At 37.1% G+C, this 26183-nt stretch overlaps 1 protein-coding gene across 2 annotated transcripts in view; it reads right to left on the reverse strand.

Moving 5' to 3' along the window:
• LOC136029923 (uncharacterized) overlaps positions 1 to 26183 on the reverse strand; it is a 119957-nt gene that overhangs the window by 11180 nt on the left and 82594 nt on the right. For both annotated transcript variants that reach the window (XM_065708450.1, XM_065708451.1), the window contains exon 9: positions 745 to 843. In XM_065708450.1, coding sequence (XP_065564522.1) covers positions 745 to 843 — 99 coding nt within the window. The remainder of the gene's footprint in view (positions 1 to 744; positions 844 to 26183) is intronic.

Here is a 26183-nt window from a genome sequence, read left to right on the forward strand (position 1 = left end):
CCAGACTCAGCGTATTAGAGAACATGCTTTTTCCAGGGAGGATCTTTCCATGGAGGAATTTTTCATGGGGAAAGAGAATTTTCCATGAAGGGAACCGGTTTTCCCAGCATTTTATTCAAAAAACCAATCGGATATTTAAAAAGACCAATTTTTTTAACTGAAAGTAAGGAGCAGCATTAAAATTTAAAACGAACAGAAATTATTGCGCATATGAAGGGGTTTACCCCCTCGTCAATACCTCGCTATTTACGCTAAAGTATTTTTAGTACTTTCAAAAGAGGTATTTATTCTAATTAAACAGCCTTTGTGATTCAGGGGCCGTTCTTAAAGGATTTGAACAAAATTAGAACTTTAGCGTAATGAGGAAGTATTGACGAGAGGGCGAGCCCCCTCATATGCATAATAATATCTGTTCGTTTTAAGTTTTAGTGTTGCTCCTTACTTTCGGTTGAAAAACCTTGTTTTTTTATGTTTATTTTTTAGACAAAATCTGCCAACAAATTTGAAAACTGCCATCTAGCAATGCTACTTTGCTACCCCACTTTTTGCAAGGCGGCTATTAAGTTTTCCCAATCTTTTTTAATTTTTAATTTTTTCAATCTTTATTAATTTTAATTTGACAGGAAAATCAAATTAAATTGGGATATCCGCGCCTGGACATACCAGTCTTTAACTATAATCAGTCTTTTGAAACAAAATAAATGGAATAAATGCTGTGAATAAAGTATTCTAATATTAGCCTACCTTGTCTCAGCAGAATTTCCGCTTCTTTCCGCCCAATTTGCTGGTACCACGGCTTGCCAACCAAAGGGTTTATTCCTGCCGAGCACGTAGCTTCCTCCCCTGCAATAAAACAACTCTAAAAAGAATCAATTATAAGTCACAAAGCTCGAAATTAAATCACTAAAAACTGGATCGGAAAGTTAAGTCAAATTAGTAAAAGTAATTTTTTTATACCTTTAAAAGTTTATTTTCCTTAATACAAAATATTCATCCCTGCAGGAAAAAATTCTTTTGCTTAAAAAGGAAATACTGTCAGTGACGAAGCTAAAAGTTCAATCCTTTAGAATTGAAAAGAAAAAATAAATACAATTGGTAAAAATAAGATATATATATATATATATATATATATATATATATATATATATATATATAGTATCTCTTTAAACGAGCAATATATATATATATATTATATATATATATATATATATATATATATATATATATATATATATATATATATATATATATATATATATATATATATATATAAATATATATATATATATATATATATATATATATATATATATATATATATATATATATATATATATATATATAGTATCTCTTTAAACGAGCAATGATTTATTCATTATTTATTTTTCTGGAAAACGGCTCCATATTTTTTCAGAAAAATTGGTATCCTAAAATTTTCTGACTAAGAAAAACGATCTATATAGGTCAGAAGCTTGAGAAAACTCATTAAAAGCCTGAATTTTGGAAAAATATATTCATGTGAGTGACGTCATTTTTAATATATCAGTATTGAATTTACGTTATATGCCAACATATTTCTGAATTGAACTTAAAAATATCTCTAATTTTTTTAATAAATGTTATTTTATCTAAGTTCTCAGTTCCGACTCTCAAAATTTATTATATAAACTGCAAAACTATTTATGGTGTCTCATTAAAATTATATTTTTAAAAAAACTAGAGAAATACCTAAAAATTTTAAAGGAGGTTTTATTTTCTGTTAGGTTAAATGTACTTATAGCATAAAAAGAAAAATAGTACAGAACAAACCCCAGTAAGCTTACAGTTTTCAATCCAACAAGTTATTTGATACCTGTAGGAAGACCCAAAAACGAAAATTTGCGATTGCTACAAAAGATGGTTAGACGAGCCCAATGCAGGTAGCTTGCCTTGCCACAGGCGGGATTAAACCCGCATACCCCTAATCAAGAGGCATACTTTTATCCATCGTGCTAAGACAATGTATTCGGTAATTTGATTTGAAATAATTAAAATTGAAAATTTTCGAAATGCCTCAAAAATTTTGAAATGCCTCAAAGTTTTAAAAGAAGTTTTATTTTCTGTTCGATTAAAATCCTGTTATAACATAAAAAGACATACGCCAGAATAATCACCAGTAGTCTTAAATTTTAAAAGAAGTTTTAATTTCTATTAGCTTAAACCCAGTTGTAGCATACAAAGAGGAGAAGACAGAATAAACACCAGTAAGCATACAGTTTTCAACCCATCCAGTTGTATAATACCTGTAGGAAGATCCAAAAAATGAAAGCTTGCTATTAATACAAATAATGATTCGATGAAACCAATATGGGCAGCTTGCCTTGCCACAGACAGCATTGAACCCACAAACCTCTGATAAAGAACCACACTTTCATCCACCATACTGTGACAAGGATATAATAATTTGATTTTTCCACAAATCTGTGTAAATACTTTCAATATAACTGTGCATAAAACTAGAAAGCTATTATGTAAACTGTAAAAATACTTACGGTGTTTCATCAAAAATTATAATTTTTCAATTGAAACTAGAGAAATCTCTGAAACTTTTAAAAGAAGTATTATTTTGTATGAGGTTAAATCCAGTCATTGCATAAAAAGAAAGATGCAGCAAAACAAACAACAGTAGGCTTACGGTTTTCAACGGAACCAGTTACATAATAGCGGTAGAAAACCCGAATAACAAAAGTTTGTTATAAATACAAAGGATAACTCGACGAGACAAATTTAGCCAGCTTGCCTTGCCACAGGTGGGTTTGAACCCGCAAACCCCTGATCAAGAAGTGCACTTTCATCCACCGTACTGTGACAAGGTATTAAATAATTTTATTTTTCCACAAGACTGTGTAAATACTTTGAATATAACTGTGTATTAAGCTAGAAAGCTACTATGTAAACTCCAAAATACTTATAACTGCTTGGATATAATTGCAGTTACATCCAATGCATATACACAGTTTTGTGGAAAAACCAAATTTTTTAACACCTTGTCGCAGTACTGTACAAGAACGATCTTAATAGGTCACATAGTAATCATAGATGGTAATACGCTTACCTAAGCTATGGATGTCAGGTGATTGATGTTTCTAACGATAATTTCGACAGGACCTGTGCCTGTCATCATCAGGTTATTACTCAGATATTAAGTTCACCATTGAACTTGAAAATAACCACAATTTACCCTTCTTAGATGTTCTCATTTCAAAACGAGAAACTAGGTTGGACTTGAGTGTGTATAGAAAGCCAACTCACAGTGATAGATATCTGAGATATGACTCCTATAACCACCCTATAGTCAAATTCTATAGTCTATTCATTGGTTGATAGAGCATTTTTAGTATGCTCCTCTGATTTTGAGCTGAAGACTGAACTTGATTATATAAGAGATGACAAGGACAAGATTACTTCAGATCCACCAAGGGTATATGAGATTCCTTGCAGATGCGGTGATACATATATAGGTCGTACCATGACACCTCTACATCACCGAACTAAAAGAACATGCTGATTCCATTGATGCCTGCCTTAAAAAGACAAAGCTAAAGGAGGAAGATAATTTTTCTGCATTGGCCCATCATATCTTTGAAAACCCTTCCCACTCCACTAAGTTTGACTAAGCCCAACTTATTGCTATAGTCCCACAACTCTTAAAGCAGAAAATCAGAGAAGCTTTGGAAATAGCTAAAAATAAACCAGCCATCAATAAAGACAATGGTGAGTTTCACATTAGCGAAATTTGGGAAACCAGTCACCCATAAATTGAAAACTCACAAAAAACTCCAGCCCTTTCCTAAAGGCCCAAGCTCTGTAAGATCTACTAGGACAGCAGCCATCAATGCCTCTACCAAAATTCGGGCCATGGCACAACAATAATTCCAGGTTCGGCTCATCATTAGTGTTGTTCAGTGTTTTTAGTTTTATTTATTTAGTGATTTTACTTTCTGGCAAGAAATTTGAATTTAACCTGATGATGACAGGCCCAGGTCCTGTCGAAATTATCGTTGGGAAAATCAATCACCTGACATCCATGGCTTAGGTAAGCTTATTACCATCTATCATTATTAAGTATAAAATTTAATTAAATTAAATAATTAAAATTATTAAGTAAACTCTTTAAGAAAGAGTTGGTATTTTTCCCAGGACGACTCTATCGAATCTGTGATGACGTCATGACAAAACAAGAGCTAAGAGCTCATATGGTTCTTGTGACGTGGCAAGAAGAGCTAAGAGCCAAGAGCTCATATGATATGAGCTCTAACAAAATTCTGAAAATCAATAGATTGATTTAAAAGGGAAATCAGAGGCTTAATGCCGGTCAGTATTTAAAATAAAAGCTCTGAGTCACGATGTCCTTTTAAATATCAATTTCATTAAGATCCGATCACCTATTCGTGAGATAAAAAATACACCAATTTTCACGTTTTCCAAGAATTCCGGTTCCCCCCTCCAACTCCCCCCAATGTCACAGGATCTGGTCGGAATTTAAAATTAGAGCTTTAAAGCACAAGATCCTTCTAAATATCAAATTTCATTAAGATCTGGTCACCCTTTCATAAGTTACAAATACCTCATTTTTCCAAATTACCGCCCCCCCCCACAACTCCACAAAAGAGTGCAGGTCCGGTCCGGTTATGTCAGTCACGTATCTTAGACAGGTTTTTATTCTTCCCATCCAGTCTCATCCTGATCTCTCCACCTTAAGTATTTTCTAAGATTTTCGGTCCCCCCACCTCCAACTGCCCCCTCCAATGACGCTGGATCCGGTTGAGAATTAAAATAAGAGATCTGAGTTACGAGGTCCTTCTAAATATGAAGTTTCATGAAGATACGATCACTCCTTCGTAAGTTAAAAATACATTATTTCTCTAATTTTTCAGAATTACAGGGTTCGGACAGGTCGGTTCGTTTCAAATTATAGGCTCTGTCCTATTTTTATAGGATTTCCCGGGCCCAAATATATGCCAAATATAGGATTCGGAAGTCCTCGGGATCAGATCTATGGTAGATGTCGGGATGCCTGGTCACATAAATTACCAAGTTTCATCCCGATCCCTCCAATCTAAGCGTTTTCCATGATTTTAGGTCCCCCCAATGTCTCCAGATCCGGTCGGGATTTAAAATAGACTATAGACTAAAATAAGACTTCTGCTTATTTTTCCCACCAGTTTCCATCCCGATCCCTCCAATCTAAGCGTTTTCCATGATTTTAGGTTCCCCCAAACTCCCCCCAAGGTGGCCATATCCGGTCGGGGTTTGAAATGAGAGCTTTGAGATACGATATCCTTCTAAATATCAAATTTCATTGAGATCCGATCACTCGTTCGTAAGTTAAAAATACCTCATTTTTCTAATTTTTCAGAATCAACCGCCGCCCCCAAAATACCCCAAAGAGAGCGGATCCGTTCTGGTTATGTCAATCATGTATATAGGACTTGTGGTTATTTTTCCCACCAAGTTTCAGCCCAATCCCTCCAATCTAAGCGTTTTCCATGATTTTAGGTCACCCCAAACTCCCCCAATGTCACCAGATCCGGTCGGGATTTAAAATAACAGCTTTGAGACACGATATCCTTCCAAACATCAAATTTCATTAAGATCTGATCAACCGTTCTTAAGTTAAAAATACTTCATTTTTCTATTTTTTCTGAATTAACGGGCCCCCCATTCCCACCCCCCAAGATGGTCAAATCGGGAAAAAGACTATTTCTGATTTAATCTGGTCCAGTTCCTAATATGCCTGCCAAATTTCATTGTCCTAGCTTACCTGGAAGTGCCTAAAGTAGCAAAACCAGGACCGACACAGACAAAATTTGCGATTGCTAAATGTCACTTGGTTAATACCAAGTGCCATAAAAACACTATGCTACAATGAGATTAACCGAACAGACGGAGCAAAGGATGATGAGGCGATAAACGATAAAAAGCTGATTCCGACAACCTTCCATGCAGGAGGGCCAATTTTGCACTTCTATCAGGGACATCAAACTTACGAATTATCTTGCCATTGCTATACCAAGGAGGGAGATAAAGTAAAAATTTACAATATCTGAAATAAAAAGTCCGAATCTGATTAACATCATTTTTCTTTAGAAGGGGATAAAGACCAGATAGATAAAGGACTGATTGATCACAGAATGTAGCATATAGCCTACCCAGTGCACGTCTATTATACTTCCCTCGATTAGCAACTATCTTAGAAAAGCCCATTTGAATAACTGGGCCGTATTCACATCAGCCAGCCAGCGTTCAGCCAGGAGACACATAAGTCGCAAGAACTCCAGTCTCATTAAGCAGAGACTGCTAGCCCATATACTGATCTTCGCTCATTTCGGACAGGTTCAACATGACAAAAAACAAAACATAGGCTACTAAGTCAACACAACAGCATAGCCCAGGCAGAAGCAGCTTACTAAGCCCAACACAAAGCATTAGTTAAGTTCAAACAGCTCGTTGTAATTAATTATCAATCTACACCAAAAGACAGAAAATTGCAAATCATGAGCAATGTTCTTAGTGCTCTTCAGCCAAAAATATAGGAATAATAGGATTTTAGCCAAAATATAGGCATTTTATAGGAGTGCAAACTCCCCCCAAGGTGGCCATATCCGGTCGGGGTTTGAAATGAGAGCTTTGAGATACGATATCCTTCTAAATATCAAATTTCATTGAGATCCGATCACCCGTTCGTAAGTTAAAAATACCTCATTTTTCCTAATTTTTCAGAATTAACACACATCCTAAACTACCCCAAAGAGAGCGGATCCGTTCCGGTTATTTCAATCATGTATCTAGGACTTGTGCTTATTTCCCCCACCAAGTTTCATCCCGATCCCTCCACTCAAAGTGTTTTCCAAGATTTTAGGTTCCCCCCTCCCAACTCCACTTCAATTTTTATTATTTAAGAATTAACGACGCTTCTTGACTACTAAGGTCCCTGCGTCGGCCCTGCAGTGCATTCCTGCAGCGTGATTCGATCTCTGGGTCCCGTCCCCTTCAATGTCACCAGATCCGGTTTGGATTTAAAATAACAGCTCTGAGACACGATATCCTTCCAAAGATCAAATTTCATTAAGATCTGATCAACCATTCGTAAGTTATAAATACTTCATTTTTTCTATTTTTTTCCGAATGAACGCCCCCCCCCCCCCAGATGGTCAAATCGGGAAAACGACTATTTTTAATTTAATCTGGTCCGGTCCCTGATATGCATGCCAAATTTCATCGTCCTAACTTACCTGGAAGTGCCTAAAGTAGCAAAACCTGGACTGACAGACTGACAGACCGACAGAATTTGCGATTGCTATTTGTCACTTGGTTAATACCAAGTGCCATAAAAAAAGCTGAAATTGTCTGTGGTTAGAAGAAAAGCGGCAATTAGAATCTATATAGAAGCCTGTTGCAGGCCGAGTGCCGGGGCCCGGCGTAAAATCGTAACGAAAATGAATATAAATACAATTTTGATGCGTTGAAAAAAAAAATTGACTGATTCTTTACAGTTCTTCTGAAATTTAATTCTGCATAGCAAATTCTACAACTTATAGAAATAATTTTTTTGAAAAATCCAAATGGTTTTCACACCTTAAATAATAACGAATAACAACAATAATTGAAAATAGGACTTGCATTAGTTGGTTTTTAGTTGCACTATTGGTCAACTCTAACTTGCAGTAAATATTTGATAAATAAAGTGATGGTCAAGTGATTTGCTGAATTCTTTTAGGTCCAATGGCAGTTTTTTTCTAAAGGCATTATATAACTGGCTGTGCTGAAGACTATAAGCCTACTGGTGTTTATTTTGTAGTATCTCTCTTTTTATGTTATAATTGGGTTTAACCCAATAGAAAATAAAACTTCAGGTTTTTCTCTAATTTCAATTAAAAATTAAAATTTTTCTATGAGACACCATAAATATTGTTGCAGCTTACATAAAAGCTTTCTAGCTTTATACACAGTTATATCCATTGTATATACACAGTTTTGGGGGAAAATCAAATTATTGAATATCTTGCCATAGTAAGGCACAAGAACGATCTATATATGTCACAACTTTAAGAAAGAATTCACATTTTTCCCAGGGCGACTGTATTGAACCTATGGTGGCGTCATAACATCAAAAAAGGCTAAATTTTTCTGGGGTTAGAAGAAAAGCAACAATTAGAATCTTTATATAGAAGCCTGTTGCGTGCCGACTGTCGGGAACCGGCGTAAAGACATAACAAAAATGAACATAAGTAAATTTTTAATGCGTTCAAAAAAAAAATTGACTGATTTTTTTACAGTTCTCCCGAAATTTAATTCTGGATAGCGAATTCTACGACTTTTAGAAAGAAAGTTGTTGAAAATCAAAATATTTTTACACCATAAAAAAAACAAATAACAATAGTTAATGAAAATATGACTTGCATCAGTTGATTATTAGTTGGCCTATTGACCTTCCTAACTTGCAGTAAATAGTTGATATATAAAGTGATAACCAAGTGATTTGATTAACTCTTTTCGACTGATTCTTATTCTGCTTTCGAACGACTTTTCTTCTCAATTCGGTCGATTTGTTAAAGTGCTCCGATTCACGATAATTGTAGGCGGAGGGAGGGCAAAGAATTTTTTTTTAAGAAGATACAAATAAAATCATTTTCTAAAATCAAGGGAGAAGGTTTTTTTTCGATTTTTTAAATGTAAATACCAAAATGGGTATTTTCAAGAATTTGATGGAGCAACGAGTCTTCCTGTAATATTTATATGTTAAGGACACTACAGTTCTCCCGAAATTTAATTCTCCATAGCAAATTCTATAACTTTTAGAAAGAAAATTGATGCAAAAAGCAGAAATAAATGAAAAATCTAGCTCAAAATCCCTTAAACCACGGCTGTAATTCGCTATTTTCCGGCATATGAAAAATAGTTTTGCATGACAATTATGCTAATTCGCCTTTAAAACCCAAGTAATAAGTTAAGTACCAAAGCTATGAAAAAACTATGCCCTAACCATTAAATTTACATTTTTATTCCATCACAAAAAGTTACATTACAAATGATAATCAAGAACAGTTATTCAATCTTATTTACGACTTAGCCCGGGATTCATACAAATTGGTAAGAAAAATCCTTCAGAACTAGAAGATGCCTATAGTAATTCTATTTCTCAAAAGAATATGCTGAATTTGCTTCTTTTATTGCTTTCCTCTTCTTTTTATTACGGTAAATATTTAAAATTTTTCAAAAAACGTTAACCCTGGTAATCAAACACCGAGCAAGTTCTCAGAGAGATGAAGCAATATAATATTTACATCCTGACCCTAAGCGAAATACGTTGGACAGGTGTAGGCCAAAAAACATTAAATTATGGACGTGTGCTGTTATACAGCGGAGAGGACTGCAGCATACCGAACAATATTCAAATGGATGCCAATAAACGAAAGGATCTTGTTTGAACGGTAAGCTACAACACAAACAAAGCTTTTTGTAATTGTATGTTACGCTCCTACCAATGAGGCGGAAGATGATGTAAAAGATAGCTTCTAAAAAACATACAGGCTGTCACCAAGGACATCTTCAAACATGATGTCCTGTGTGTTGTTGGAGGTGTGACTGCCAAAGTAGGAGCAAATCGCAAGTACTGTCCCAAAGTCCTAAGACCACAGGGACTTGGCCAGATTAACGAAAATGGTGCATTACAAGTAGACTTAACGCTAAATAATGATCTTGTCGTTAGTGGATCGCTCTTCGAACATAAAAATGTGCACAAGTATACATGGACATCTCCAGACGGTTCAACACGAAACCTAATTGACCATTTCTTGATCACCAGATGGTGGCACACAAGCCTGTTAGACGTGTGTGGGTAAAGAGGAGCAGAAGCCCAGTCGGATTACATCCTCATGATTACCCATATGTAGATCAAACTACGTGCCCAAAGGAAAACACAGCAAGATCTGAAGAAACTGTACCACACAGAAAAGCTGCAGGATCGAAAAGTTCACAGATATTTCTGCATATCGTTATGGAACAAATTCGATGTCTTGGCAGTTGAGGCAAAAGACTCAGAAAGCGTAGAAAGAAGAGAAATAGGAGAAAATAAAAATGTATACATGACGATTGCCAAAGAAAAGCTAGGTTTCCGAAAGAAACCACAGGAAAGGTGGATCTCTAACGTAACATTGAAACTGATTGACGAACGAAAGGCACTCAACCAGGCCACGTTCATACCTACTACAAGGAGTTCAGAGCTGGCAATAAAACAATTATACAAAGAAAAAGATAAAGAGGTAAAATAGTGTGCAAGAAAGGACAAGAGACAGTTCCTTGAAAAGGAAGCAGCTTTAGCTGAAGAAGGCGCTAGCCGAGTCACCCTTGTCAAGGACGAAAATGGATTAAACATATCTGATCCAGAAAAAATTGACGAGAGGTGGGCTTCCCATTTCGAAAAACTTTTCAAAATACCGAGAACCCGTGACCGAGCAAATGTACCTGATATCCCTTTTATAAATTTAGACATCAATACAGGTCATCCGAATGCTGAGAAGATCATTCATAGAGCTCACAGATCACAAAGATCACAAAAAGATACAGTCCAAATGATAATCAAGAACAATTATTCCATCTTATTTATGACTTAGCACGGGATTCATAAAAATTGGTAAAAAAAAGTCCTTCAGAACTAGAAGATGGCTATAGTAATTCTATTTTTCAAAAGACTATGCTGAATTTGCTTCTTTTATTGCTTTCCTCTTCTTTTTATTACGGTAAATATTTTAAATTTGTCAAAAACCGTTAACCCTGGTAATCAAAGACCATGCAAGTTCTCAGAGAGATGAAGCAATATAATATTGACATCCTGGCCCTAAGCAAAATACGTTGGAAAGGTGTAAGCCAAAAAGCATTAAATTATGGACGTGTGCTGTTGTACAGCGGAGAAGACTACCATCATCGGGCAGGTGTAGGACTCATGCTGCCCCCTACAGCATACCGAGCAATATTCAAAAGGACTCCAATAAACGAAAAGATATTGTTTTAACAGTAAGCTACAACACACACAAAAAAAGCTTTCTGTCATTGTATATTACGCTCCTACCAATGAGGCGGATGATGATGTCAAAGATAGCTTCTAAAAACCTTACAGGCTGTCACCAAGACCATCCTCAAACATGATGTCCTGTGTGTTGTTGGTGGTGTGACTGCCAAAGTAGGAGCAAATCGCAAGTACTGTCCCAAAGTCCTAGGACCGCAGGGACTTGGCCAGATTAACGAAAATGGTGCATTACTAGTAGACTTCACGCTAAATAATGACCTTGTCATTAGTGGATCACTCTTCGAACATAAAAATGTGTACAAGTATACATGGACATCTCAAGACAGTTCAACGCAAAACTACATTGACCATTTCTTGATCACCAGAAGGTGGCGCACAAGTCTGTTAGACGTGCGTGGGTAAAGAGGAGCAGACACCCAGTCGGATTACATCCTCACGATTACCCATATACAGATCAAACTACGTGCCTAAAGGAAGACGCAGTAAGAGAAACTGTACGACACAGACAAACTGCAGGATGGAAAAGTTTGCAGATATTTCTGAATATCGTTCTGGAACAAATTCGATGCCTTGGCTGTTGAGGCAAAAGACTCAGAAAGCGTAGAAGAGAAATAGGAGAAAATAAAAAGTGTATACACGACGATTGCCAAAGAAGAGCTAGGTTTCCGAAAGAAACCACATGAAAGGTGGATCTCTAACGTAACATTGAAACTGATTTACGAACGAAAGGCACTCGTCCAGGCCACGTTCATACCTACTACAAGGAGTTCAGAGCTGGCAATAAAACAATTATACAAATAAAAAGATTAAGAGGTAAAATAGTGTGCAAGAAAGGACAAAAGACAGTTCCTTGAAAAGGAAGCAGCTTTAGCTGAAGAAGGCGCTAGCCGAGTCACCCTTGTCAAGGACGAAAATGGATTAACCATATCTGATCCAGAAAAAATTGACAAGAGGGGGGCTTCCCGTTTCGAAAAACTTTTCAAAATACCGAGAAAATATGACCGATCAAATGTACCTGATATCCCTTTTATAAATTTAGACGTCAATACAGATCATCTGAATGCTGAGAAGATCATTCATAGAGCAAAGAATTTAAAAAAATGGACGACCCTCGGGTATTGATGGCATTCCAGCAGAAATGCTGAAGTACTCAATTAGTACCTGCATATCTGTTCGGCTATCCCTCTTAACAAAATATGGACCTTCGGGAGGGTCCCAAGTGATTGGAGCAGAGGCATTATAGTCAAACTCTTCAAAAAGGGAGACTTGATGAACTGCCATAACTGGAGAGGCATCAAACTTCTCCCTGTCTATTCCAAACTATTAGCCTCCGTCATTTTGCAGGGTGTGCAAAAAGCACTTGACACAACTCTACGAGAAGAGCAGCATGGTTTCAGAACTGGGAGATCATGTCCTGATCTAACATTCGTACTGAAAATGCTTGTCAAAGAATCAAAAGAATGGGACAAGAAACTCTACCTCCTACTCATTGACTTTGAAAAGGCATTTGACTTGAATGACCGAGATTACTAGTGGAGAGTTCTGATATACTACAGAATTCCTGAGAAAATAGTAGATATGATTATAGCGCTTTATAAAGAATCGGAATGTTGCGCAAAGACCGAAAAAGGGACAACCAGATTCTTCAAGATCATGTCTGGTGTTCGTCAAGAGTGTGTACTTTCCCCCATGCTCTTTATAATTATAATGGATTATACCCTGAGATTCACATCGGGCTACAGGGTAAAAGTAAGCAACAAGCAACTGTTAGATCTGGTCTTCACAGGCGACGTTGTCCTTCTCGACGAGTCTAAAGAACGGTTGCAGCAGCTACTTTGCACTATCACCGAGAATGCATAGAATGTCGGGCCAAAGATAGACATTGACAAATCGAAGAGCATGGTCATAACAAGCTCACCACTCGTTCTCTATTGCAAAAACAAGGATTGATTGTGATAGAGATATTTCAACCGAGATTAAACGTAGAATTGGACAAGCTACAGGTGCCTTCAATAGATTGAAGCCTATTCAGAGAAGTAATAAATATTCAATGCGACTGAAGCTTAAACTCTTCAACAGAAATGTACTCTCAATTCTCCTTTACGCAAGTGACTGTTGGAAAATAAACACCCAGCTTGAAAAAAGGATCCTTGCATTTGAAAATATGAGCCTCAGAAGAATGTTGAATACAATTTGACGGCCCGCACCTCACTAATACCTGAAGCAAGTCCAGGAATTCAAGTACCTGGATAGCTGAATCGACTGTGAGAGAGAGATTTCGACCAACATTAAACGTGGGATTAGACAACCTACAGGCGCCTTTAATAGACTGAAGCCAACTTGGAGAAGTAACAAATATCCAAGGTGACTGAAGCTCCGACTCTTCAACAGCAATGTATTCTCAACTCTTCTTTACGCAAGAAAATGTTGGAAAATAAACACCCAGCTTGAAAAAAAGATCCTCGCAATTGAAAAATATGAGCCTGAGAAGAATCTTGAATACAAGCTGGCGACAAAAAATTTCAAATACAGAAATACGCAGAAAAACAGGTCAACCTCCAGTCATTGAGTAGCTGAAAAGAAGGCGGTGGACATATCTGGGTCACTTTCATCGGATGGAAGAGTCACCTTCCTCGAACAGTCTATGAATGGAAACCAGACGGTAGAAGAAAGCGAGGTTACCCCAAAAGTACATTGATACGAACATATGAACAAGATCTGAGGACGGCTGGTACATCACTGCTACCTGAATAGGAAGACGTCATCGTTGCAGCATCAATGCGGGACGAACGGAGAGGCTTTGTCGATGCCCTATGCGCCACCGATGGCTCTGGAGGAACTAAGGTCTAAGAAAATGTACATTTTTTTTATTCTTTATAATAACCTATGAATAAATTATTTTATGATTTAGCGCAATAGCGCTGCCTACGCAAAATAAAATAGGATTCAACGTACTATTTTTCTCTTAACCGGGTCACTTTGTATAGAAGGGGTTGTCGTACAAACTTTGAAAAGGGCACATTCAATAGGACAACAAAATTTCTAGTGCCCTTTTCAAGAGTCAAAAGATATTATTAGGCAACCAGCTTCCCTCCCAAAAATTATTTTTCTTTAGTGCAGGCCACCCCATAAGCCCCCAAAGGCGTCCGATTAATGTTTGAGATAGCCATGTCTTCCGAAAAGACAACAGATCTGATAACTGTGTCTCCATGGATGATATGACCCTCCTCAAACCCCTAGGACGAGATATGTAAGTTGTGCAAGTTACCCTTTGTTGAAAAATAGGTTTTGTAATTGGAAAAGAGGGAGGGGTGCGAGTTTGGCACTTGGCCTCCAAAAAGGCTTAAGGTATTAAGGTATATAAACTTCCGCGGGGTGAACGGGAATGCCGAACCCAATGAAAACGCACTACGTACATTCAGCTTGTCAAAAGGGCGTAGTTATCAGAAATATCTCACTCTAAGCGTAGTACAAGATTTATGTTTCCCTCCTTCAACCCCCTATGTCCCCGGATCCAATTCGAGTCGAAAATGGAGCACCTGAGAAATAAGATCCTTCTATATATATCAAGTTTCATTTAGATCCGATCTCCTTTTCGTAAGATAAAAATACCCCAATTTTCACGTTTTCCAAGAATTCCGGTTTCCCCCTCCAACTCCCCCCAATATCACAGGATCTAGTCGAAATTTAAAATTAGAGCTTTAAAGCACAAGATCCTTCTAAATATCAAATTTCATTAAGATCTGGTCATCCGTTCGCAAGTTACAAATACCTCATTTTTCCGAATTACCCCCCTCCCCAACTCCACCAAAGAGAGCAGATCCGGTCCTGTTATGTCAGTCACGTATCTTAGACAGGTTTGTATTCTTCCCATCCAGTTTCATCATGATCTCTCCGCTTTAAGTATTTTCTAAGATTTCCGGTCCTCCCAACTGCCCCCCCCCCCCCAATGACGCTGAATCCGGTTGAGATTTATATATATATGTATATATATGTATATATATATATATATATATATATATATATATATATATATATATATATATATATATATATATATATATATACTAGCTGTTGGGGTGGCGCTTCGCGCCACCCCAACACCTAGTTGGTGGGGGCGCTTGGCGCCCCCCAAGCACCCCCGCGCGCGTAAGTCGTTACGCGCCATATTAGTTACACGCCATTGTAGTTGTGTCCCTATGTCCCACCTGTGATATATATATATATATATATATATATATATATATATATATATATATATATATATATATATATATATGTTTTTAACTACGTAAAACTTGAAAATATACAACATTCTTTGCTGTCCCATCGTCTGTGCATATAAATAGATTGTCAGGTTTACCGACTCTTGAAAATGCAACGCATAATGGTCCATGGGAAAACAATACGTATTCAGATCTCTACCTCATGATTCTATTGATTGCCCTTGAGCTTTGTTGATGGTGATTGCTAATCGACCATTTCCTTTGTTGCCGTCGTCATTTATATATCCCCCTGTGCCCCCTGGCGTCCCCGTTGTAGTTGTGTCCCTGTGTCCCCGTCGTCATTTGTGTCCCGGTGTCCCAGTCTGTGATTTCTATTTGAGTGTCCCGGGTGTCATTTATATTCGTCAGGATATTGTAGGGCATCGTAGCATCGATGAGTTTAAGCAATTCTTGTCAACTGATTGTTTCGCCTATAAAGAATATTATCTTGAGGTAAGAACTGATCACCGACCACAACGATTGCCACTTTGTTGATAGTTGCGTATCAGGAGGCATCAATTCGATTGCTGTTTTTAAGCAGAAGCACTAAATTATTATTTTTGTGGAAAAGATGATATATATAAATATATATATATATTTTCTTTTTAGTTTTTTTTTGTAGTTTTTACCTTTTTTAGTTTTTTTCTTCTTTTGTATTAATGCTAAAGCCAAGGTTCAAACCTGGAGCCTCTCGGACCTAGAACCTGAAACATAACGCTTTACCAACTCAGCTACTTCGGCGTGAATACATTCGTTTTGAGCAGCTTCCTCGGGTGTTGCCATTGTAGGTTCTTCAGTCATTTTACAATTAGAAATTTCTCTTTCAACGGTCTTCTTACAATTAAAAATTTGTCTTTGAACGATATTCTTAAATATCTGTGTCCTGGTCGTCATTTATATTGCCTGTGTCCCGGTCGTCATTTGTGTCCCGGTATCCCAGTCTGTAATTTCTCCTTGAGTGTCCCGGTCGTTATTTATATTCCCTCTGTCCCGGTCGTCATTTGTGTCCCGGTCTGTAATTTCTCTTTGAGTGTTTTTTCTTTTTAGTATTTTTTAGTTTTTTACATTTTTTCTTTTTTCAGTTGTCTTTTTCTTCTTTATTTTTCAGCTTCACTATGAAATACATATCGCCGAACCTTTTTTTTTTAACTAAAATCTGGTAGGCATTGATGACCTTATCCAAGTCAAGATCCCAAACCCAATCATCATCGCTATCATTTTCAGTTTTGATATGTTTTGACTCTCGCTGTCCAGGTGGATCTTCATCTAACTGCGCGGTTTTGCGTTCTTTAGCCTCAAGCCTTATTCCTTGCTGCTCTTTTGATTCCTCGGCACGCTTTCTTTTCTGACTTTCTCTATCAGCAGCAAGTTTTTTGGCATAGACTCTTTGAGCATCTTCATCGGCTTATGCCATTGTAAGTTCATCAGTCATTTTAAACTTAAACATTAATAGATTTCTACGTGAAAATATATGTCTTAAATATCTTTAATGACGTCACCGTCATAGCAAAAATGACGACAACTAACTTCATGACGCCAGACGACACAGAAACATGACGTCACCTGATCCACAGACAGACAACTGATTTTTATATATATATAGATAGATATAATTCTAAAATTGTCAGGTAATTTTCTATTTTGAAATAAAAACTAAAAATTATTGCTCAGACAACATAAATATTTTTGATATTTACATAATAGCTTTAGTGGTTCTGGACTGAAAAATAAATATGCTAATCAAATTGGGAATTGCAATCTTTTAGGTTGAAAAGGCAGATCCATTGGAATCATGAGAATGCGTGGAATAAGAAAAGCCTCACGCTCAAAAGGCCCTGTCAAGATTGTTGCCTCTATTACGTTATAACAGACATAACACGTCATTTGTGTCCCGGTGTCCCGGTCTGTAGTTTCGTTAGTCGACAAACATGACGTCAGACAACAAACAACTTCATGACGACATACAGCTCAATCCTTATAATGACGTCAGTCGACAAACATGACATTAGTCGACACACAAACATGACGTCAATCGACAGACAGACAAACAACTTATTTTTATATATATAGAAGATGTCTATCTATATTCACAGGTGGGACACAGGGACACAACTACAATGGCACGTAACTAATATGGCGCGTAATGACTTACGAGCGCGGGGGGGCTTGGGGGGTGGGCGCACGAAGCGCTCCCACCAACTTGGTGTTGGGGTGCAACAGCTAGTATATATATATATATATATATATATATATATATATATATATATATATATATATATATATATATATATATATATATAGTATATATCTATATACATAAAAATAAGTTGTCTGTCTGTCTGTGTGTCAGGTGACGTCATGTTTCTGTGTCGACTGACGTCATGTTTTCGACTGACGAAATTACGAAATTACATTGCGACACAAATGACGACCAGGACACCGGCACATAGGGAATATAAATGACGACCGGGACACTCAAAGAGAAAGCGACCGGGACACAAGGAATGTTCAATTAGCAATCACCATCAACAAAACACAGTCAACAAACCATCACAAATGACGACCGGGACACAGGGAGTATAAATGACGACCAGGACATAAGTAAAAAAAAAAACTAAAAACTAATAAAAAAACTAAAAAAGCTAAAAAACTAAAAAGACTAAAAAATAAAAAAAACTAAAAAAAGGAAACAAAAAGAAAAATAAAGGAGAAAAACAAAACTAAAAAAAAAAAAAATAATAAAAAAAATAAAAATAACAAGAGCTAAGAGCTCATATGGCACTTGTGACGAGGTCGGAAGAGCCGAGAGCTCATATGGTACGAGGTCGGAAGAGCCAAGAGCCAAGAGCTCATTAAGATCTGGTCACCCTTTCGTAAGTTACAAATACCTCAATTTTCAAAATTACCTTCCCCCTCCCAATTCCACCAAAGAGAGCAGATCCGGTCCAGTTATGTCAGTCACGTATCTTAGACAGGTTTCTATTCTTCCCATCCTGTTTCATCCTGATCTCACCGCTTTAAGTATTTTCTAAGATTTCCGGTCCCCCCAACTGCCCCCCCCCAATTACGTTTGATCCGGTTGAGATTTAAAATAATATATCGGAGTTACGAGGTCTTTCTAAATATGAAGTTTCATGAAGATCCGATCACTCCTTCGTAAGTTAAAAATACGTTATTTTTCTTATTTTTCAGAATTACCCCCCCCCCCCGCAATTGAGCGGATCCGTTCCAATTATGTAAATTACGTATGCAAGACTTTTGCTTATTTTTCCAACCAAGTTTCATCCCAATCCCTCCAATCTAAGCGTTTCCCATCATTTTAGGTTTCCCACCCCAAACTTCCCCCAATGTCACCAGATCTGGTCAGGATTTAAAATAAGAGCTTTGAGCCACTATATCCTTCTAAAAATCAAATTTCATGGAGATCCAATCACCCGTTCGTAAGTTAAAAATACCTCATTTTTTCTAATTTTTCAGAATTAACCCCCCCCCAACTACCCAAAAGAGAGCGGATCCGTTCCGTTAATGTCAATCATCTATCTAGGACTTGTGTTTATTTTTCCCACCATGTTTCATCCCGATCCCTCCACTCTAAGTGTTTTCCAAGTTTTAGGTTTCCCCCTCCCAACTCCCCGCCCCCATCACCAGATCCGGTCGGGATTTAAAATAAGAGCTCTAAGACACGATATCCTCCTAAACATCAAATTTCATTGAGATCCGATCACCCGTTCGTAAGTTGAAAATACCTCATTTTTCTAATTTTTAAGATTTACTCCCCCCCCCAACTACCCCAAAGAGAGCAAATAAGTTCCGATTATGTCAATCATGTATCTGGGACTTGCGCTTATTTTTCCCATCAAGTTTCATCCCGATCCCTCAACTCTAAGTGTTTTCCAAGATTTTAGGTTTCCCCCCTCCAACTCCCCCCAATGTCATCAGACCCAGTTGGGATTTAAAATAAGAGCTCTGAGACACAATATCATTCCAAACATCAAATTTCATTAAGATCCAATCACCCACTCATAAGTTAAAAATACTTCTTTTTTTCTATTTTTCCGAATTAACCGGCCCCTACCCCCCCCCAGATGGTCAAATCGGGAAAAAGACTATTTCTAATTTAATCTGGTCCGGTCCCTGATACGCTTGCCAAATTTCATCGTCCTAGCTTACCTGGAAGTGCCTAAAGTAGCAAAACCGGGACTTTAAGTTTCCCCCTCCAACTCCCCCCAATGTCATCAGATCCGGTTGGGATTTAAAATAAAAGCTCTAAGACACAATATCATTCCAAACATCAAATTTCATTAAGATCCAAATACCCGCTGATAAGTTAAAAATACTTCATTTTTTCTATTTTTGCGAATTAACCGGGCCCCCACTCCCCACCAGATGGTCAAATCGGAAAAAACGACTATTTCTAATTTAATCTGGTCCGGTCCCTGATACGCTTGCCAAATTTCATCGTCCTAGCTTACCTGGAAGTGCCTAAAGTAGCAAAACCGGGACCGACAGACCGACAGACCGACAGAATTGGCGACTGCTATATGTCACTTGGTTAATACCAAGTGCCATAAAAAAGAAAAAAACTAAAAACCTAAAAAAAGTAAAAACCAAAAAAAAACTAAAAAGAAAAAAAGGGGAAAAATAAAAAATTTATTTCATCATATACCATTTCAAAAACGAATGTATATACAGACTGGGACACCGGAATACAAATGACGACCGGGACACAGAAAATATAAATGACGACCGAGACACAGGGACACAACTACAACGGGGACGCCGGGGGGCACAGGGGGATATATAAATGACGATGGGGACACAGAGAATGTTCGATTAGCAATCACCATCAACAAAGCTCAAGGGCAATCATTAGAATCATGAGGTATATCTAAAAAAACTAAAAAAAAGGCAGAAAACTAAAACCTAAAAAAAGACCAATTCAAAAACGAATGTATATACAGACTGGGACACCGGGACACGAATGACGACCGGGACACCGGGATACAAGGAATATCAATGACGCCCGGGACCCTCAAAGAGAATTCACAGACTGGGACACCGGGACATAAATGACGGCCGGAACACATGGAATATAAATGATGACCGGGACACCGGGGGGCACACGGGGATATATAAATGACGACGGCGACACAGGGAATCGTCGATTAGCAATCACCATCAACAAAGCTCAAGGGCAATCATTAGAATCATGAGGTATAGACCTGAATACGGATTGTTTTCCTATGGACCATTATATGTTGCATGTTCAAGAGTCAGTAAACCTGACAATCTATTTATATGCACAGATAATGGGACAGCAAAGAATGTTGTATATTCGCAAGTTTTACGTAGTTAAAAACATATATATACATATATATATATATCTATATTCACAGGTGGGACATAGGGACACAACTACAATGGCGCGTAACTAATATGGCGCGTAACGACTTACGCGCGCGGGGGGGCTTGGGGGGGCGCGAAGCGCCACCCCAACAGCTAGTATATATATATATATATATATATATATATATATATATATATATATATATATATATATATATATATATATATATATATATATATATATACTAGCTGTTGGGGTATATATATATATATATATATATATATATATATATATATATATACTAGCTGTTGGGGTATATATATATATATATATATATATATATATATATATATATATATATATATATATATATATATGGGGTATATATATATATGTTGGGGTATATATATATATATATATATATATATATATATATATATATATATATATATATATATATATATATATATATATATATATATATATATACTAGCTGTTGGGGTGGCGCTTCGCGCCACCCCAACACCTAGTTGGTGGGGCGCTTCGCGCCCCCCCCAAGCCCCCCCGCGCGCGTAAGTCGTTACGCGCCATATTAGTTACACGCCATTGTAGTTGTGTCCCTGTGTCCCACCTGTGAATATAGATAGATTTATATATGTGTTTCAAACTACGTAAAAATTGCGAATATACAACATTTTTGGCTTTCCCACTACTGGAAGCTTTCCGTTTCCAATTGCCAGCAATTGATCTGAAAATGTTTGACCAGAATCATCGTTTTGCAATCGGACACGCATATTTGTAGTTAATTTTAATATTTTTACGTGTGCCCATAAATTAGAATTTTTCAGGCAAGCATTCATTTCGTCTGCAATGAATGCTTGCCTGAAAAATGGTGGCTTCGCGCCACCCCAACACCTAGTTGGTGGGGCGCTTCGCGCCCCCCCAAGCCCCCCCGCGCGCGTAAGTCGTTACGCGCCATATTAGTTACACGCCATTGTAGTTGTGTCCCTGTGTCCCACCTGTGAATATAGATAGATTTATATATGTGTTTCAAACTACGTAAAAATTGCGAATATACAACATTTTTGGCTTTCCCACTACTGGAAGCTTTCCGTTTCCAATTGCCTGCAATTGATCTGAAAATGTTTGACCAGAATCATCGTTTTGCAATCGGACACGCATATTTGTAGTTAATTTTAATATTTTTACGTGTGCCCATAAATTAGAATTTTTCAGGCAAGCATTCATTTCGTCTGCAGCAGTTAAACTACGTAAAAATTGCGAATATACAACATTCTTGGCTTTCCCATTGTCTGTGCATATACAAAGCCGTATGCACTAATAATGACGTAATATGCAAACGCTCTTTTTAGAAACACACAAACATGCACACACACAACTCGTTTTTATATAGATAGATAGATAGATGGATACAATACAAATTAACTGCGTAAAACTTGCGAATATACAACATTCTTCGCTGTCCAATTGTCGCTGCATATAAATAGATTGTCAGGTTTACCGACCCTCGAACATGCAACGTACAATTGTCCATGGGAAAAACAATCAGTATTAAGATCTATACCACATTTTTCTAATGATTGACCTTGAGCTTTGTTAATGGTGATTGCAAATGCTAATCGAATTGGGAATTGCAATCTTTTAAATTGAAAAGGCAGATCCGTTGGAATCATGGGAATGCGAGGAATAAGAACAGCCTTACCCTCAAAAGGCCCTGTCAAGATTGTCGCCTCTATTAGGCTTTCCATTGTTTTTTTTACGGCACGTCGCGTGCCATTGCAAAGCTTTGGTGGGTTGATATTTCTTAAAAGTATTATTGGTACGCCTATTTTTAGTTGTAGCACGTGTGGTGGAAACCCTGAAAGATATACGGAATTTAAAAATTCAGATGGATAATTAACCGCTTCATTTGGTTCCAAAACTGTGTCGACTGACTTGCAAAGGACTGCCTGGTCTCGAATCTTGGTCAAAACAATATTGTTGATTTCGTGGACGTCTATATTTTTGGGTGCGAGAATCGCTCTTTCACTTAGCCATTTATTATTTTTATAATTTTTTAGAATATTCGGAAATACTTTTTCAATCAATTCATTTTTGGACGTCACTAAACTACAGAAATCAGCAGGTAGTTGTATACGTCCTGAAATTGAGTCTATCGTATCATAAATGTCTTTTTGTTCCGACGTTAACTTGTAAATGTTATTTTGTACATACGACAATAGATCACTCGTACTGTAACTTTGTTCACGACCCAATTCTACACATGTCGAAACAGCAGCGATACGGTTAGGTGAAGGCATTCCCAAATCCTGAAGAGGTTTGTTTGCCATACGTACGCACAAATCTTCTATAATAACTAAAGTGTCGTTATAAATTTCTGATGTAAAATCAAAAGTCATTTCTGACATCTCTAACTGTTTTCGATGGAGTATATCTTCGGACATTTTTGACTTATATTTTTCCCATAACTCTGTAGGAGCTGATGGAGAGCAAGTGTACGAATTTGACTTGGGGTTGACGTTTCGCACGCATCATTGATGCAGTTATCCCAGTGTTGGTCATTCTCCAATAAATTCAGAGCTTGGCATGCACTACGGTAAGTGTCATGTATAGTACCGTTTACAGTTCTCAAATACTCAAAGGATGTCGGACCGGGTACATTCACCAAAAGCAGGCGTAGAAAGAAGCATTCATGTTGATTGGGGTGAACGGTGTAGAGTCTTCCTATCGTGGTATCTTTGAAGATGGTAGGTTGGCCGTAAACCCACTGGTTATCTACTTCGATGGTGGTACCGTTGCCATTGTAGGTTTTTCAGTCATTTTACAATTAGAAATTTCTCTTTCAACGGTCTTCTTACAATTAAAAATTTGTCTTTGAACGATATTCTTAAATACCTGTGTCCTGGTCTCCATTTATATTCCCTGTGTCCCGGTCGTCATTTGTGTCCCGGTATCCCAGTCTGTAATTTCTCTTTTTTCTTTCTTCAATTTCTTTTTCTTCTTTATTTTTCAGCTTCACTATGAAATACATATCGCCGAACCTTTGTTTTTTTAACTAAAATCTGGTAGTCATTGATGACCTTATCCAAGTCAAAATCCCAAACCCAATCATCATCGCTATCATTTTCAGTTTTAATATGTTTTGACTCTCGCTGTCCAGGTGGATCTTCATCTAACTGCGCGGTTTACGTTCTTTAGCCTCAAGCCTGTTTCCTTGCTGTTCTTTTGATTCCTCGGCACGCTTTCTTTTCTGACTTTCTCTATCAGCAGCAAGTTTTTTGGCATAGACTCTTTGAGCATCTTCATCAGTCATTGTAAACTTAAACATTAATAGAATTCTACGCGAACATATGTCTTATATAACTTGAATGACGTCACCTTCAAAGCAAAAATGATGGCAACTAATTTCATGACGTCAGCCAAAACATGACGTCACCTTTTCCACGATCCACAGATCCACAGACAACTTATTTTTATATAGATATATATATATATATATATACTAGCTGTTGGGGTGGCGCTTCGCGCCACCCCAACACCTAGTTGGTGGGGGCGCTTCGCGCCCCCCCCCCCAAGCCCCCCCGCGCGCGTAAGTCGTTACGCGCCATATTAGTTACGCGCCATTGTAGTTGTGTCCCTATGTCCCACCTGTTAGCTTTTTAGCTTTTTTAGTTTTTTATTAGTTTTTAGTTTTTTTTTCTTTTTAGTTTTTTTGTAGTTTTTACCTTTTTTTAGTTTTTAATTTTTTTTTACTTATGTCCTGGTCGTCATTTATACTCCCTGTGTCCCGGTCGTCATTTGTGTCCCGGTGCTTTGTTGATGGTGATTGCTAATCGAACATTCATTGTGTCCCGGTCGTCATTTATATTCCCTATGCCTATGTGCCGGTGTCCCGGTCGTCATTTGTGTCCCGATGTCCCGGTCTGTAATTTCGTCAGTCGAAAACATGACGTCAGTCGACACAGAAACATGACGTCACCTGACAGATCCACAGACAGACAAATTATTTTTACATATATAGATATATATATATAAATATATATATATATTTTCTTTTTAGTTTTTTTGTAGTTTTTACCTTTTTTAGTTTTTTTCTTCTTTTGTATTAATGCTAAAGCCAAGGTTCAAACCTGGAGCCTCTCGGACCTAAAACCTGAAACATAACGCTTTACCAGCTCAGCTACTTCGGCTTGAATACATTCGTTTTGAGCAGCTTCCTCGGGTGTTGCCATTGTAGGTTCTTCAGTCATTTTACAATTAGAAATTTCTCTTTCAAAGGTCTTCTTACAATTAAAAATTTGTCTTTGAACGATATTCTTAAATACCTGTGTCCTGGTCGTCATTTTTATTCCCTGTGTCCCGGTCGTCATTTGTGTCCCGGTGTCCCAGTCTGTAATTTCTCTTTGAGTGTCCCGGTCGTTGTTTATATTCCCTCTGTACCGGTCGTCATTTGTGTCCCGATCTGTAATTTCTCTTTGAGTGTTTATTCTTTTTAGTATTTTTTAGTTTTTTACATTTTTTTTCAGTTTTCTTTTTCTTCTTTATTTTTCACCTTCACTATGAAATACATATCGCCGAACCTTTGTTTTTTTTAACTAAAATCTGGTAGGCATTGATGACCTTATCCAAGTCAAAATCCTAAACCCAATCATCATCGCTATCATTTTCAGTTTTGATATGTTTTGACTCTCGCTGTCCAGGGGGATCTTCATCTAACTGCGCGGTTTTGCGTTCTTTAGCCTCAAGCCTGTTTCCTTGCTGTTCTTTTGATTCCTCGGCACGCTTTCTTTTCTGACTTTCTCTATCAGAAGCAAGTTTTTTGGCATAGACTCTTTGAGCATCTTCATCGGCTTTTGCCATGGTAAGTTCATCAGTCATTGTAAACTTAAACATTAATAGATTTCTACGTGAACATATGTCTTAAATATCTTGAATGACGTCACCGTCAAAGCAAAAATGACGACAACTAATTTCATGACGTCAGCCGACACAGAAACATGACGTCACCTGATCCACAGACAGACAGACAACTTATTTTTATATAAATAGATAGATAAGATATAATCTGGCGTAACAGACATAGTGTAACAGACATAAAAGACAGACAACTTATTTATATATATATAGATTTTTATGTATATGGATACAGTTTCTTCTTTAGTTTTTTTTCTTTTTTAGTTTTTCTTTTTTTTTAGTTTCTTCTTTTTATTGATTTGTTTTCTTCAATTTGTCAATGTTCATTCTAACATTGACACTTGGAAAAATCTTTACGTGCCAAGTATGCTAAAGCTCCAACAATTTATATTAAACCTCAAAATTGGGGTATCTGTTTTAAGGTTTTCGAATTACTTTAATCTATTGTAAAAATATATTGAAACATTTGTGGAATTCCCAGTTTTTTTTAGTTTTTTCTTTTTTTTAGTTTTTTAGCTTTTTTTAGTTTTTTTTTAGTTTTATATCTTTTTATTTATTTACATTTTTT

The sequence above is a fragment of the Artemia franciscana genome, chromosome 8 (assembly GCF_032884065.1).
Source record: "Artemia franciscana chromosome 8, ASM3288406v1, whole genome shotgun sequence".
Classification (NCBI taxonomy): Eukaryota; Metazoa; Arthropoda; class Branchiopoda; order Anostraca; family Artemiidae; genus Artemia; species Artemia franciscana.